Below are 17,863 nucleotides of genomic sequence, written 5' to 3' on the forward strand. Positions count from 1 at the left end.
TATTTTATACACTGCTCTGGTAGTTTCCCAAGTATTGAAATCAGGCTGACTGGTCTATAGTTCCCTGGCTCCTTCTTTTTTCTTTTTAAAAGATAGGCATGACGTTAGCTCTGCTCCAGTGTTTCAGGACCTCTCCTGTCATCCATAAATTTGCAAATATTATTGCCAGTGGTACCAAGATTTCTTCAGCTAATTCCTTCAGTACCTGGGATGAACAGCATCAGGCCCTTCTGACTTGAATTCATTCAAATTGGTCAGAAGATCTCGAACATGTTCTTTATCCCAATCTGCATCCCTTCCCCTTTATTGTCTATGGTAACTTCCAGTAACTTGTTATTTTTTGTAAGAAGACTGAAGCAAAGTAGGCATGTAGCAGCTCTGCCTTCCTAACATCTTCCATTCCCAGCTCATGTTTTCCATTGAGCAGTGGACCCGCACCATTCCTGATCTTCCTTTTTTGTCTGCAGGGATGTTACAACATAAGAAGGAAACTTTCATACTATAACTGTGAGATGTGTTTTCTTATTTCCAGATAAAAGCTAAATATCTCCACATGCAATATATATATTTGTCCCTAATTTCCAAAGAAAACTGTCTGAGAAATGAACTGAGATTCCTCACTGAGGCCAACATGGGATAAACCTGCAGAGGCTAGAGGGAACAATAAAAGAAATTACACAGACCTGACTGTACATCCCCAAGAATACGTACACAAGTGCCTCTGAAAGCTGTAACTTTGAAGCAACTGGCTTCACTTTTTCTCCAGGGACTGTATTTTCAATTGTAAAACATTTTCTTCAAAATTTACCACTTTATTGTTATTCAGGTTAGTTTCAAAAAATTGGCCACGCATCTTTAACATTGTTCCTGGAGCTTCATATCACATGCAGAGACTAACAGTGCCAGATGAAGTCTGTATAATTCAGTCAGGATGCTTAGAAATTCAGAAATGACATTTCATTTGATAAACTTCAGCTCTGGTTCAGATGGGTATTTCTCCCTCCCCCTCTATAATCCTCCAGTGGAGATGGATCATGCAGCTAAAGGTTGGGGAAAAGTGATTGTTAATAGATCAAATGTCATTTGCATGTTTCTACCCTACTGGGCAAAACAGCAGGAGTATGACATGCAATAACCACCACAAGGAATGTGCAGCCCTAGAAATTCACTTTGCTATAATTAGTACATTTCAGTTGCTTGATAAACTTCATTTCTTTGTTATAGAGGAGGACAACACAGAAATGGAGAAAGGAGAATAACCAAACAGAAGACAGTTTGAATCTCTGAAGAATCTATTATTGGCTTAATCCTGCATAGCAACGAGCACCCTTAACTCCCACTGAAGTCAAAGAACATTCTTCATATTACAGGATTAAGCCTACATAGCACTTTTATCCAAGAATCCAACAGTGCTTTACAGAAGGTAGGAAATTATACCCATTTTACAGATGGGCAAATCGCACCACAGAGCTAAATGACTTGGCCAGGATGTCGCACTGAATCAGTGGCAGAGTCTGGAATAGATCTCTAAACATCTACATGGCTATTTTATAACTATGTAATAAACATAAATGACTGCATATTTCTTTACAGTATATATGAGCTGGCTAACAGGGCTGACTAGTTGTGGGGAGGAATTGCCAATCAAAATGTTTCTGGCACTCCGAACCACCCTGATCACCTGCTCTGCTGGCTAAATGAGAGTTTCTAGTGAACAATATTTTAGAGCAAGTTACTTAATGAGCTATTAGCTGAAAAGTTAAGCTTCTTCCCCATCTTTTGTCCCACCATAACTATCTTTCCATCCAATAAACATCCTCTTTAAAGAAAGAGCCCTTAAAAAAATCCTCCAGACAAACATTTTCAAACAACTTTACTGTGTCATAAATGACTAGCTAACCTCTGTTACACTTCTTTCAAAAAGGAAACCCTCTGTAGATTTAAATCCTTTCATATATCTGCACTAATTCGCTTCCCTCAATAAAAAGGAGCCCAGAGAGTTCCTTAAAAGATTCAACTGGAAATACCCAACAGTCAACTTTCTGGATTATTTTAGGATACTCATGTTAATTTGAATATCTGATCCACAAAAAGAGTAAATATGTCCTGATTTGTACCAGTTTTCTTGTTCACTTAACTTCCTTCGGCTGTTCAAAGTTCCACAACTGTAACTCACCAGCTTTTTAAAGTTTTCTTCTGTCACCCTAAAATGTGTTTTCTCCTAAAATCCCCGGCAAGTTCACATTTTCTACATACAGTACTTCCTTGTTTTATTGTATAGGAACTACATCTGAGGAAGAAGGGGAATTTTGTGGGGGAGTTTTTAACCATACTATTTCAAGAATTTTCAAAAACTTTTGGTTGAGGAAATGGGTATACTAATTATATTCCTTTTCATCGGATATGTATACAGGAGATTTTATACTGCTCTAGACCTCTCTGACTGAAATAAACCCAGGACTTTTCACCAAGAAGCAGAACTATTCAGAAAGTCACACTGCACTAGGTATCCCAAAACAGAACACACAGGATCAGTTAAAAAAAGCTAACAAATTATTTAGTCATAAATCATGTAATACAGAATCCAAAGAAACCCCAATCCTGCCATTTTAGTTATCATTTACAAATGTGAAAGGCTAAATAGAACATATTGTGTTTTGACAGCACATTTTTGCTTGCTTGTGTAAGCATATCCTGTAGGCAGCAGCTACACCTAAATAAATGTTTCAGTCAGACACAGTAAGGTAGTATTCACTTTCAAAAAATTTAAGGTGGGATTAAAGTTGTGGCCACCCAATGGTGCCTTCTGCTCTGTTGAAATTCCAAAACACCTACCTCAAAATGTTGGAAAACAAGAAATGCTCTTAGAGATCTCCCCAGATATTCCTCAAGGGAACATTCTTGTAACACTAAAAACACCCACCAACTTAAGAAAAATCAGAAAAATGCATAAATAAGGTAACACTTTATTGGTGATATGCTGACTTTACGAAAAGTTGCACCACAACTAACAAATCAGCTGTAATGCTCCACAGGGTTGTGAGGTTCCTCACCATCACTTACCCTTAGCATAAGTAAATCTTATCTGCGCCTGCTGTGAATCAGTTCCCTGAAACCGACAGCCTCTGGCAACACAAGCGCTACCTTCCAAGCTTCTATGCCTCATTCTCTCTATACAGATAGAAACAGGCACACAGCAACCCCCAAATACTTGGGGCATTGCTAGAGTGTCCAGCCCTTTATCCACTGAACACACTCAGAATGATCAGACCCGCTGGTAAAGGAATGGTACACATCAGCTTGTAAAATTCAACTCAGTACCAGCACTTTGCTTAAAACCACAGCACTCTGATGTATTGAGAATGAAAACAAGAATAAATTTGCTGTCAAAGAACAGAGATTCAAGTAATAGCGAGTAAGAATATTGGAAACAAATGGTTACATATAACCATATAAAGCAAAATCATAACACACTTCTTAAAAATTAAACCTTAACTAACAAGCTACTCACTTGTCTAAAGTTTATCTTACCCAAAGTTCTCCTCAGTGTTTTCAACCAAGGCTGCCTGAGACCCTTTTTTCCTGAAGAAAAATTGCGGTCCTTTTACTTCCTCAGTGAAAGGTGCCCAGCTGTCTTCTCTGCCTCACAAATATAGTCAAGCAAACCTTTAGAGTGCACCTCTAGACAAAGTTCTCTCCCCCCAACTCTTCTTCTTGTTAGTTTCGTTCTGAAATTCTGACAATCTTCATTTGCATTTAGTTCAGATTCGTGATAGGAAGACCATTGCGAATGAGATAACACTCAATTTACATATAAACAAATAGATGGATAAATCTCTCATCTGACAGAAATCCTGTTTTTCACCTTTGCCGGTGACCAGTACCAGGATACAGACTTCAAGAACATATTTTCAGTACGTACACAACTCCTTCCACAATATCTGTACATGCACTTCACAATGGAATAATGAACAGTGTGACACCAGTTTTCATTTGAGACCTTACATGACATTCTTTGGTGATCTAGAATGCACACACCAGAGTCATGACATTCCTGTATTCCCTCTACACCTCCTTTGGCAGTTTGCATTAAGAGGTTCTTGGGTCACATCAGCATTCCCCCAATACCTGCTTATAGAATGAGGCAGAACTTGTAAGACGGTACCCTTTGGAGGCAATACTTTTACATTATGCCTTCCTGATGAGAATAACCAGTTTGTCTCTTCGGGTACATATACTCTGCACTCTTTACTGTGGCGTGTAGCGTACATACAATAAGTGCCTCCCTAGAACGGGTGTAAATACCACTACAGATGGTGAGGCACTGCTTAGGAAGTATAGACAGGCCTGAACCATGTGGTATGTACCCAGCACGGCTCTCTACATGCCCAAGCAGTGCCTTCCCAGTCTACAAAGCTATTTTTAGTAGCATAGTGTCCCGCTGCCTCCCTGCTGCTGGAATCTTTCCCTGATGCAAGAAAAGGCTCCAGCAGCAGGAAAAGGCTCTGATAGTGAGTGGGGAGGCAGCAGGGAAGGGCTCCAGCAGCTTCCGCTGGACACTTCCCCTGTGGCTTCCCCTCAGGCCAGAGCCAAAGCTCCAGCAGTAGGGAGCTGCTGAAGTCTTTCCCCACTGCCTCTCCCCTGCCGCAGCCTTTCAATGACACCCATACCTACACCCCGAAGTGTGGATGCAGCCTGCTTTTCACTAATGCATGTACCTACATGATCCTTATGTGTTACCACCAGTAGTGTGTAGTTTATACATAGCCTATGTTACATCAAAAGAAGTCAAACTTACTTCCCTGCTTTGCTACAGTTTTTAGTTTCTGAACAAATGACAAACTATACTTGAGCTTAAAGTTTAGGCAAACATTGTACTCTGGGTTTAAAATATATTGCCATAATGAAATACTGAAATTCAAATATTATTAATCATAAATCCATTCAAATGCCATTCCAACATCACTTGCTACAATAAGAAATTATTGTTTAGCTTTTCTTAGTCACAACAGACCTGGTTCCCTCTCTTTCTCAACAGATCAAATATGGGGGTGTGGGTGGGTGGGTGTGTGTAAAACTAAATTTAGTTTTGAAGAAGGTTGGCTCAGTCTCTTCGGTAAACAGCAATTTCTTTAGACACTTCCTAAGGTACATAAAAAAAGAAATTCTACACGTATAACTATTTGCAAAGCTATACTAGGTAGGATTCATTTAAAGGATCATCTCTTAGAATCTATCACAGTTCAGCACAACTACATCTGTATTTCCCCCTCTGGTTCATCCAGGGCACCAACTCTAGCTGTCTAGTTCCCCAGCAGTTGCCTCTTGTGGGTGGAGTCTCGCATCTTTCTGATTAGGGTATTTCCAGGGTGTACAGGCCCCTGCCAATACTGTGATATTTCCAGCAAAAGACAAGCTGGCTAAGAAGGCTTCTTTTGTGTTCTCTTCAGAGAAGACACACAATATAATTGCCACAGTTATAAGTTACCACACAGCTTTTTCTAAGCAAGCACATTTTATTCTTCAAGTAAAACATTACAGAGAAAACATTAAAAAACAAGAACGACACACATGCTAATAAACTTACCAGAGATCACCCCAACATGGACTCTGGCAGGTGAGCAGTCCAAAAACCCACAAGAACCCTCACATGACACTCAGAGTCACTCATTTATCCAGTTTGGGCCTTTGAAGAGACTATGAATAGATAATCAGCCAGACAATGGTTTTCTGCTCAAGGCACAGCTTCAAAAGGATGGATTCGCACCCCAAGTGTTTCCTAGGAGATTCACTTCACATATATTGTCCCCAAAAGTCCTTTGACGCTCATACATAAAACTCCACAATAGCACATTTGTATGTTTAATACGAGTTCCCAAAAACAACTAACCACGATTCAACAAGGTTTAACTTAATTCCATTAGTTTTGTCCTAGAAATTGCAGGATATTGTCGTATCTGTACTGAAGCTACTTGTACGCAATACAAGTAATACTGCATCCTCTTTCACACGCTCCTCTAACATTCTCCTAGGTAACAGAAGTTCTGGTGGGTTTATTCAGGAAGGATCCATTTCTGAAAGTGAAGTTCCTTTCTTGTATCACCAGTTCCTGAAGCCTCAGTTTATCCTTAAACTGGGATTCAGATCGGTCTTCAGCTTCTTGGAATATGAAAATAAAGTTTGCGTTCCATCACATAACAGTATGCAAATCATTTTACACTGTTTCTTTGGTCCTAATAGAATATTCAGTCAGCATTAAAATGTTCATTGTCCTTCTATATAAAACAAAAAAAAATTGATCTAGTAAGTAATTCACAAAAAAGGCCACACTTTTTTTTTGGGGATAGCATTTGGATTTTTTTGCTGGGAAAGGGAGTTGGTGGAAAACCCGAAGACGCAAAACACAGCCATTCAAAAAAAGATCCAATGGAAGTACAGAAAAAGTATAGCCGTACTTAAAAATAAATCATAATATGTTCTCAGTTTAACGGATAATACTTCAATCTTGTTTGCTTAAAACAAACAAACAGTAATACCCTGCTCCTTTTAATATTTAAGCTTCACTACTTTTTGTAGTATCCTGGTTTAATGGCTGATTTTGACCTTATCACATTACAAACGTTACTGAAGGGTTAAAATCCATGTGCATGTTATATAACAACCTGGTATATATGGTTTGTGCCAGCTCTTTTTCAGACCCGAAGTCCAGAGTTTGGTCTGGAGACCAGAGGCCTAACTAATAGTGATCAGCTAAGAGAAAGCTGGGGTAAACAAAATAACATTGCCTTTACTAAGATCTGCTTGGTCAGTAGAAATGCCAGATGTTGAAGCAATAACTGAATAATTATGTTTCATCCAATGTTTCAAATTGAACAAAGGATCCCTGTTCCTATTGTGTTTCTCCTGAAGGGAAAACAGTCTTCCCACAGATCCAACCTTGAGTTTATGAAATATTGGCACATGTCACTATAATGATATGGCACCCTTCCACCTCCCTTCCAAGGGACCAATGCCCTGCCTTAAGACATAAAGGAGACAATCTCTATTTTCATATGCTTTCACTGTTTCTTTGCTTTATCCCCTAGACATGTACCTGTCGGACAATCAAAGGAGTTACTCCATTCCTATGGACCCCAAATCAGAATTCAACATATATATTTTATACTAATAACATTTTATCAAAGTATTAATCAAATGTTAATTTGCTAACTTGAGACCATGGGCGGAGACATTGTGTAACTTTTTAACCATTGGCTATTGTGCTATCTTGTCTTGCTGCAAAACCTATCCCGGGGTGTGGAACTGCCTACCCCGTCACTTTCCCCCGCCCATGGAAAATCTATATATTTCATTGTAATCAATTAATTGACAGTGTCTCTGAGCCTAATAAGCCAGGTGACACTCCGCCAGCGCTGTGTGTAATAAACCCCTATGCTTTGACCTCTACACGGTGTGGATTTATGTCCTTCAGTTACTGCTTAAGAGTATCTAAGAAAGCTGTTTTAATGAAGTACTTGAAGTGAGAATAATGCACTGGACCTAGAACAAGTTAGGATAGATCAAATGGAACAGTACATCAGTTGCAGATTCTTCTTCCCCCCTCCTTTTCTAATTTGCACATGGGATTTCCATCTGCTTCAAGATATCCCACTACTTCATATACCAAAAAAAAAAAAAAAAAAAAAGGTTGTAAAAGTTACAACTGCTATTTCGTGGTGCAGCTCACCTTTCCTGAGATCTTTCTGTGTGCTTTGAGACCTACAAATGAAAAGTGGTAAGACTCCGTGGTGGTGTACTTTGTGCTATAACTGTTGAGAAAAAGCAGAAACACAGCAACCTTGCAATCCTTCTAAGCAGTTATTTTGTTATTACTTGCCAGTTGCACAGATCTGATCTTGCTTAAATAATATTTTGATACAAACTGGTCAGACTGCGTAATCTTAGAGAACTCTCTTCTCCTCCAAAGATGAATGCTGAACAACCAGAATTCCCTTTCAGATACTAATGCAGCTTTGGTTTAATATTAAGTAGTTAGAGGAGAAAGTCACTACCAAAATGAATTGAAAGAGTGACCTACATGAAAGACAGTACAGCCTCAAGAATTTACTTTCAAATCAGAACCTGCCACATCCATCCTCTGGCACAGTGGGGAAAAAAAAAAATTGTATAAACAACAGTCACACTCCCTCATACACAGATTACAACTCAACAGAAATACCGAATTTCTAAACAAATGTCATTGAACTGCAGAAGGCCTTTTATTAACAAAGGTACTTTTCCCACACATTGGACTTGTCTACATTTCAAATGCCACAGCAGCACAGCTACACTTCAGTGTAGATACTACTTATGACGATGTGAGGGGTTCTCCTATTGGCATAGATAATCCACCTCCCTAAGAAGTGGTAGCTAGGACAATGGAATAACTCCTCTGTTGACCTGGCGCTGTCTACGGTGGGGGTTAGGTAGGCTTAACTACATTACTCAGGGATGGGGGTGGATTTTTCACAGCCAAGTGATGTAGTTGGGTCGACCTAACTTTTTCTGCATGGACCAGGCCTTTTGTTTCATAGCCCAACCCACCAAATTCAGTAGACTGAGGAGTGCAAGATTATTATTATTTCCTAAACATGGACCCTGAACTCTTCGGCAAAGTTTTTCCATAAACAGGAGCCCTTACTTTAGGCTCCCAGATAAGTGGCCTGATTTTCAGAAGTTCTGAGCATCCAACACTTCCTATGAAAGTCAACGAGAGATGCCGGGTGCCCAGCACACTTGAAAATAAGATTCTTTATTCAGATGCTGAATATAGATTTAGGCAACTAACTTTAGGCTTCTATTTCTAAAAAAATCTTGGGCTTTATGTCCAGATGCTCAGCTATTATGGTGATGTTGGCCACATAACTACCTAGATATATTGAAAGATATCGATAAGCAGAGACTCATAGCTGGTCAAAAACAAGTATAAGAGCTTGCAAACCATGTTTTGAAATATTTTACTTTTTTTGGAAATTTTTCAAAGTTTTGACCAGCTCTGAGAGACGATCATATCACATACTTGAATTTAAGAAAACAGAGAATTTAACAAGTTCACAAGCTTTAACTTTTGTTAACGGCTTCCTTTACTACACACAAAAGATACCATGAAAATCGAAGAGAAAGCAGCAAAAGTTCTGAGAAGTGGAATTGTCTTTCCCCACTACACATGAACCCATTCACTGAAAAATATGACATCATGGTTATTTCCTTCCCCATAATCAGAACAAACTCAAGTGTATACTGATAAACATCCTCTTCTTATTAAAATACTGTGCAGTTTTCTAGCCAAAGATTTGAATACTTGCCAAAAAAATTGCTTTATTGAACTGGAAGATTTACTTTAAAGTTGATGATCATTGCATAATATGACACTAATGGACGGTGATATCGATATCAGAGAGATCTTGGAAAATTTTTACCAAAATCAATGCGAGAAGAGATTTTAAAAACCTCAAGGAGGCCAAACTGGCACTACTGTCAAAAATCTGGGGACTCATATGGATTTAGGAAGGCTGGTAAATAAAGCTCAGTTTTCACAGTTACTTTAAACACATTTCTGATTATTATCAATTCCACAACAAAAATGTCAAGGTGGAGTTGAAACTCCATTTAGTCATTTAGAACAACACACATTAGAAATGCTGTAATTATCCCAAAATTAAGCACTATAAACCCAGGAAATTCAGAGTTAAGATTAACCTTAAAATAAAATCCAAACATGTTAAGGTATGGAGATACTCAGCTCGGGGCTCCAAACCACCGTAACTCTGTGTTTGTAGTGACATCATGTGAGATAACAGACAAAATGTTTGTGTCTTTAAACATAAAATTAATCTAATCTGGAGCCCTGAACACTAAAATGCCTTCATTTTAATCATCATGTTATTTATTGCTTGGTATCACTACAGGGCAGAGTTAAGGTTGTTAGGATGCCCTATCTGTGCATTTTCCATTACTTTAAAAGAAACCCAAACATGTTAAGGTAAGGTTAACTCTAAATTTCAAGCTTTATAAACCCAGAGTTTAAGGACAGTTACAATATCCATATGATGTATTTTACTTTAAGGAAGTGTACTTTGTGAATTGCCCTTTCTTAATTATTAAATTTCATACATGAACAGTAAACAAGAAACCCAATGAAAGTTACCATAATATTTTTCTAATCATTTGAAAATATGAGGTATCAACTTTAATTATTTTTTTATTTCACACTTTTGTGGCCAGACTACACAGTATGCTGTATCCACTTTACCCCACCTTAGAACACCACAAAAAGGCACCACTATATTGGCTAGTTGAACTGGGTTTACGGTTGCTTCGCATTGCGACTGGAGTGTATGTTATAATTTTACCCTCCCTTCCGCCCTGTCAAATCCCTGAGAGCATTTCTCGCCCTTACCTTATCAAGTATCCCCCTTCCTCCTGTCCCCAACATACCTGTACATTCCCGCACCAGATTTCCCCCCTCCTTCCTGCACACTTCCCCATGCACAAGGTTTCCCCATCTTAGACTCCCTGGTGAGCAGATCTGTTGTCGTGGGAATGCTTTTTTTAAAATGGAAATATTTAGGATAAGTGGTAATTATTGATGCTATTTTTCTTAACTGAAAGTTATGATGACAGAGACTAGTGCATAAAATCTTTGAATTTCTCCAAAGAACTGCCTACTTTCATAGTGCCAGCCATCACCCCTACAAACAATCAAGGGCTGCCCTTAGGTAGGATGTCCTCTTTCAAAATAACCTCCACTTCCCATTGTTTATAAATAGGAGTAAAACCACCCTGCCCTAAGGAAAGGTCATGGCCTCCCATGCTGCTGGAAGTAGGAGAAGAGCAACATAAAATTCAGGTGAATGAAAACAGTAGTCAACTTTGCTAAGCAGAGCCTGTGGCCTCGATCCCATCTGAACAGTGGGAAAAGGTGGCCATTTTGAAAGAGGAAAATTAATGAAATTTGCTTAAGTAGAACATTCTTCTTAACTGAAAGCTTCTTCTTCAGCAGAGACTGAAAAAGGTTATGAAAAAGTGACCATTAATCCTAAAAAACACTTCAACCACGAGAGAGAGTTTTAACTACAAGGGAAATACGAAGAGGGGTACTAAATTTCTTAAAGGACCTATTTTTAGAATAATGTTTACTTCATATTTACTTGTAAATTCCCAGAAATTTCATTCTCAACTCAGAGAATAAAGCAATATAATTTTGTAGAAAATACACTCTTTATACATAAATCAGGGATTCAACCTTTTTGTTAAATTCAAAGCTCAATCTTATTTATGAAGCTGGAGCCCAGCACCTCCTTAATATGCATCCATTCCATTATACATTTGCTGAAGTAATATTAAACAAACAGAAGCCTCAGTTTGGATAATTATTTAGATTATTCAAATGCAATTCTGAAAGCTTATGTTGTGCCCTAATAGAGGATAGCTTACCTTGCATTTTGGACATTTCTGAGCATTCCTTTGCCCATGTTCAATCTCACTGGCCCAGTGACGCAAAAGCTTGTCTCCCTTTTTGTATTCTTTACAGTTAACACCTTCATGCCAGGGAGAGTGGCACTTAAAACACCAGACAAATTGGCAAGTTGGACACTGGATCTGCATAAACAAAAGTGAAACAAGAAAATACCAGACAAATTTGCAAGTTGGGCATTGAATGTCTGTGGAAAAAATCACCACCACCATTATAAACACCTTTATAATTAATTTTAATTAAGATCTCAATTTCATATGACAGCTAAGGTCAAACAAACCTAAAAGACTGATCGTCTTTAAAAAAAGTATACAAGGAAGTACCAATTTAATTTATAATTCTATATGTAAGAAACTATATTAAGAAAACGTTAAAGCTTCACGATTAATTACTCAAGATCAGAAGATTTCAAAGGCCCCAATCCTTAAACAGGGGCTTAACTTTAAGCACATGAGCAATCCCACTGAATTCAATGGAATTATTCAAATGCTAAGTGTTTTGTTAGATTGGGCTAAAGTTAGTGTTGAATGCACAATTCTGCACTCTGCCCTTTTGTGAATAAGCAGTTTGGTACAAACCTTCGTTACCTGATAGATAATGTGTTTTCAGGTAATATCATAGCTTTTTCTACAAACTTTAATACAATTTAAATGCTTTAAATTAGATGTGTAACATTTACTATTTTTCCTTCACTATTCTGATTCGCACAATGGTGCATTCACATTTTAAAGATTTACAAGACCTCATTTTCACTACCCTGTACCTAGTGTAGTAATTTACATATGCACAGAGCAAATAGTTTTTGTACTGAGGTAGTACCTAGAGGCCCCAGACTTATTGTGCTAGGCCCTGTACAAACACAAAGGTCTGGTCTGCACAAAGTTGCACCTGTTTAATGTGAGGTAGGATTCTAAATCAATTTAACTAAACCATTGCAACTTGGTGTTCTGACATAGGTTTATCTTGCCCCTATAAGTTTACAGAGGCAAGGTCAACTAATTCAAATCAGATTTAAATGTGTACCCATGGGGTAACACAACCACTCTAAAATGTGTGTGTAGACCAGCCCCCCGCCCAAAAAAGCCCTGAAGGGCTTACACTGTCTTCCTACTGCTCTCATTTAATGGTGTTTTCATCCACTTTGCACAGGTACAAATGAAAACCACAAAGCAAGGAGGTAGAGAATCAGTGCCAGAATTCTGATGCAGGTTCTCCTCTGTAAACTATGAATTTTAATATTTTAGGCTGTCATGCATTACATACTCTCTCTCTAACAAGTACAGCCTTCCTTAGGTGCAATTCAAAGGATGAGACAGTTAACTTTGCTGTTAAGTTAGATGGCCTATATGATACTACAATATGAAGTAACTGGAAGTTTGCTTTCTGTAGGTTGTATAAATGTCATTTACTTAGTACTTTCAACATATAATATTTTCCAGTCTTTGAACTCAGTATTGCTACATAGTACTACAAGATGCTGCATACACACATACAACATTGTAAAAACAAAATATATTGCACTTGACAAGAAGTAGGTGATCATGTAATTAAAGGACTATTGTAGTCTTCAAGGAAGGCAGCACAAAGATTGTGGAAAAGAGTTAATATATTAATAGGAATGTTTCCATGATTATTTAGGAAAAAAATGAAAGCTTGTTTGCATTTAAGTACTTCTCTGCAGCATTTGTAATCCAAATATTGCAGATTGTGACAAGTTTCAGAGTAGCAGCCGTGTTAGTCGGTATCCGCAAAAAGAACAGGAGTACTTGTGGCACCTTAGAGACTAACAAATTTATTTGAGCATAAGCTTTCGTGGGTAACAGTGCATCAGAACATGAAAGTCAAACTGACTGATCTTCAATGTCCAAGATAAAAACAAAAAATAAATAAAAACAGAAGAGTATATTTAAAAAAAATTCTGCTAGGAATTTCATGTGCTATAAGTAACTAAATTTTTGTTTCTTTAACCTCCTGGCCTTAGGTAAAATTTCCAAAGTACTTACATGACAGAGGAGCTTAAGTCCCATTTTTCAAAGAGACTTTGGCACTTCGTCATGGTATCGCTACACTTAAAACACTAGTGACACAGTTGCACTGCTCTGATGCTTCAATGTAGACTCACTACAGAAACGGGAGGGGTTCTACTATCACTGTAGTTAATTGACCTCCCGGAGAGGTAGTAGCTAGCGCAATGGAAATCTATCATCCTAGTGCTGTCTACAATGATGGTTAGGTTGGCATAGCTACGTCTCAAAGGGGTGTGGATTTTTCACATCCCTCAGAGATGTAACTATGCCGATGTAAGTTTTCATTGTAGACCAGCCGTCGGTCTCACTGCAAGTCAATGGATCTTTGGCTCTTCTGTCACTTAGGCACTTTTGATGATGATAATGTAATGGAGATAGTAATGCCATAGTGATAAGTTTAGAGCTGAATGTAAAATTGGGTTTTTTTGGTTCGGTGAATAGTGGACTTTCCAACCTGGAACTTGTGTTTTATTTTGTAAAAATAAATCTAGCTAAGTTTCTAAACAAAAACACAAAATATTTTGTTTAGAAAACATAAAAAAACACCACGGTTACTAACCTTCCATAACTGTTTTTCTTCAAGATGTGTTGCTCATATCCATTTCATGCTAGGTGTGCATAGGTCAGCCCCCACAGAGGGAAAAATCTCCAGGAACTGTGCACGTGGTACGCACACACCTAGCATAGAATCGACATGAGCAAGCACTCAAAGAAGAGCAGAATACCAAAACCACATTTTTCAGCAAATAAACTCTGTCTGAAAAACTTCACTGAGCTCTAAATAAGACCCCTTTAAAAACAACATTAAATATCCCTATGGGAAAAGTAATACCATATAAGACTGTTTCTGCAAGTACAGAAGCAAATCCAGTCACTTCCAACCCTGTCATTTCATGATTCATCTTTGACAGACATAAAACAACCCACTTAGAGAGCACTTCCTGCCCTAAAATATTACAAAATTTTAAGAGTCAGGTGAAACACATTCTCCAGAGTTACAACTTCATAGAATAGCCAGGTCGTGAACATAGGTATGCAGGGATACAAATATGTTCTATTTTAAAAAGGGACGACAAAATTGACAGGCCCCTGTATCTCCCCTATGTTGAAAGTTGCATTTAAAGATTACATTAATCCTTCCCCTTCCAGCTATGCTCATCTCTCCCCAATACAAACATTCCCCGGATAAAATTCTACAAAATTAAAAATATTGAAGCCTCTGCTGGGTTTCTTGTTGGAGTCAGTCTCATGGTGCCTCGTTTTTAAACAAGCATGCATACTTCCTATTGCTCTGCCTGTCAGAAGCATTTCTGTCACCAGCCTGCTTTTTAAAGATATGGACATTTTCAGCTGTTCAAAGAGCTTGCAGAGTAGGATGCTTATTATTTTCAGTATCCTACCTTCTCTACATCCCTAGAGATCAACACACAGAGCTCGTAGCTTTAATTACTGGTCTACCAGCCTAGACAGTGTCCTCCAAACTTGTTTTAAAGTCTTTAAAAACTTTCACTTATCACTGCTAATAGATGTAGTAACCTATGCTGAGCTGGTATTCTACAGTAGATAATGACATGTGCTACATTTGTGATTTTTCAGTTTGTTATCTCCACTCCAAAATGAATATGTAGCCATAGTTACCTCTTCTAAAAACTGAAGACCTTCAGCAGTTGTAATAATTAGAAGGCCTTCCAAGCTTGGCCAACTGCTGTCGAGTGTTTCTCAGTCTATCTGTAATGCAGTAACTTGTAAACCCCCTAACCAATCAATTCCAAAATTTAAAGGAAACATTCTAGGCACCAGTGGCCAGAACTCTATTGATTCTGGGAAAAATCAGTTAACACCTTTTACTCCCAGCCCACTGCCTGAATGGGTAATTAGGCCCACACCACAAAATGAGTTTGAAACCCCTGAATTAAATTCTAAACTTCAGGGCAGCGAGTGTCCCTTAACTCTATGTTCATAGAGTGCTTACTACAATGGGGCCCTGATCTTGATTGATGTCTCTAATAATCATTGCTAGAATACAATCAACAACAACAACTGATCTTTAGGCTTTAGTTTGTAGAAGACTCATCTGCAGCAAGGAAAACAAACAATGCTGAGATTAGTATGAATTTAGGTTTTAGAAGGTATGTGAATATTTGTAATAATTGTTTTCAAACTGTATTAATTATTTTGAGTATGTGAGTATGCTATTTTTTTTTTTTTTACATCTAGTAAAAGTGTATTCTTGGTTTCTAAGAGATACAAAAATCCACACACACACACCCCCCCGAATTACTATTCAGAGTAAAAATGAACTACTGATACAGTATTTCTAGACTTCAGTCCCACTGCTGATGTTCTGTAAGCCTCACATATGTAAGCTGGTTCTTCTGAAGGCAATATATTTCCTGTTACTTATTCAATGGTCAATAGGTAGAATTTCCTCTGGTATAATTTACAGATGGAGTGAGGAGCAGGGAAAAGAAGCATTGAGCACAGTAACAGCAGCCCAGGAGGGTAATCTTTGTGGGCACAGCAGCAGTGACTGGAGAGCTCCATACGTCACACATTTTATTGGTGAGAGAAATAAATAATTCCAGAAAATCTGATGAGCAGTAACGGCAAACAGAGCAGCTACTCTGATATGCACGGAGACAGATGACCAGACCTGCAACCAGCCATTTCTTTCAAGTGTAACTAGTAGAAACAAAAACAGGTGACCTGAATAGCTCATGTGAGCAAGCTGTCCAAAGGCTGCCATTTTCAAGTATTTCCATCTGGAGGACTCTGTCACAGAAAGATTACTGCTTTTTACCAAATTACACAAGGAAAAGTGAAAAGGCATGATTTTCAGTCATTCTGAGGGAACACAATCCAGCAAGTCCAGACTTACCAAATGGATCTTAGACCAAGTCTACAAAAAAAGCGGAAGAACACTTATAAAGCTACAGTAGAACCTCAGAGTTACCTCAGGAATGGAGGTTGTCCGTAACTCTGAACAAGACGTTACGGACTTCAGCCACTGGGGTGGGGTGGAGGGGGGGAGGCACGCCTTGGGGCTGCCGCGGGGGGGAGAGGGAGAGTGGTGTCAGGGCTCCGGGCAGTGGGGGGTCATGGCTTCTGACCCTCAGGAGCATCAGGGCTCAGGGCTTTAGATCTGGGGGAGCGCTGGAGCTTGGACTTCAGTCCTGTGGCTCTGTTCCCGGCTTCTGGCCTTGCGGGGGAAGGGGAGTGCCAGGGCTCCCCATGGCTCCGCTCCTGGTTTCAGGGTGTGTGGGTGGGGGAGGGGGAAGCACGTGTGCATGCTGGGGCTCGGACCCAGTGCTCCATTTGTAGCTAAAAGGCAAGCCCCAGTATCCCCTCACAGGGCTGAAACCCCGAGCCTCAGCGTGTCCCCCCCCCCCACACACACACACATCTAAAGCCCTGAACCTGGTGCTCCCAAGGTAATAAAGTATTTCCATGCGTGTCTCTCTCCCCACGCTGCTGCCTGATTATGTCCAGTTGCAGAGGGTGACTGGTTGACCGGTAAATCCGGAACTCTGGTGTTCATATCTTTGAGGTTCTACTGTAAATGTAGTGGTCTATCCAACAAGGATAAATGTAACAAAAGAACTAATGTTACCATGAAGCTTTATTTCACACAGTCATATTTAATTCTACATTCCTTGGGGAAATGCCTACAGTTTCAAAAAAACATATATTATGCCTCATTCTCCTATAAGCCCTAGACTGAGCTTAATAGGCCACTTAGTGACACTCCCTGTCTAGGATGAGACTAGAAGTGTAAGCACTGTGATCAGTGTGTCCTTCTACCTCAGCGATATTCAGCTGCTGAATTGTCCCTTGGGGACATGGACAGATAGTATAAAATACAACTGTTGTAAGGCTGCTCTAATTTATGCTCTGAAGAAGCCTGATTTTGAGAGGGAGGGGTAAAGATGACAAATACCTTTACACTACTCCTAACTAAGCTGATAAGCACAGCTTGGTCACAGCCCAGGAAGCTGTCATTGTGAATCCAGCTTCCCTTGAGCATGTGTCTATACTGCAGTTGGGCGCGAGCTTCCCAGGGCAGGTGGACAGACCCATGCTAATGGGGCTCGAGCTATCACGCTAAAAATAGCAGTATGGATGTTGCGACTCAGGCTGTAAAGCCCACCCGACCCCGTAGGCTTGAGAGCTCAAGCCTGAGCCACAATGTTATACTGATATGTTTATCACTATAGCTAGTGCCCTGTTAGCATGAATCTGTCCAAGCAGGCAAGGAGGCTCATTCCTGGCCGCAGTGTAGACACATCGTGAGTGACCTGAAACCCAACGAGACACCAGCATA

General features: G+C 39.2%; 1 protein-coding gene across 1 annotated transcript in view; it reads right to left on the reverse strand.

The window, feature by feature from the left end:
- RNF217 (ring finger protein 217) overlaps window positions 1-17,863 on the reverse strand; it is an 80,728-nt gene that overhangs the window by 25,556 nt on the left and 37,309 nt on the right. The window contains exon 3 of the mRNA XM_054024547.1: window positions 11,476-11,640. Coding sequence (XP_053880522.1) covers window positions 11,476-11,640 — 165 coding nt within the window. The remainder of the gene's footprint in view (window positions 1-11,475; window positions 11,641-17,863) is intronic.

Source organism: Malaclemys terrapin, chromosome 3 (genome assembly GCF_027887155.1).
Source record: "Malaclemys terrapin pileata isolate rMalTer1 chromosome 3, rMalTer1.hap1, whole genome shotgun sequence".
Lineage (NCBI taxonomy): Eukaryota > Metazoa > Chordata > Testudines > Emydidae > Malaclemys > Malaclemys terrapin.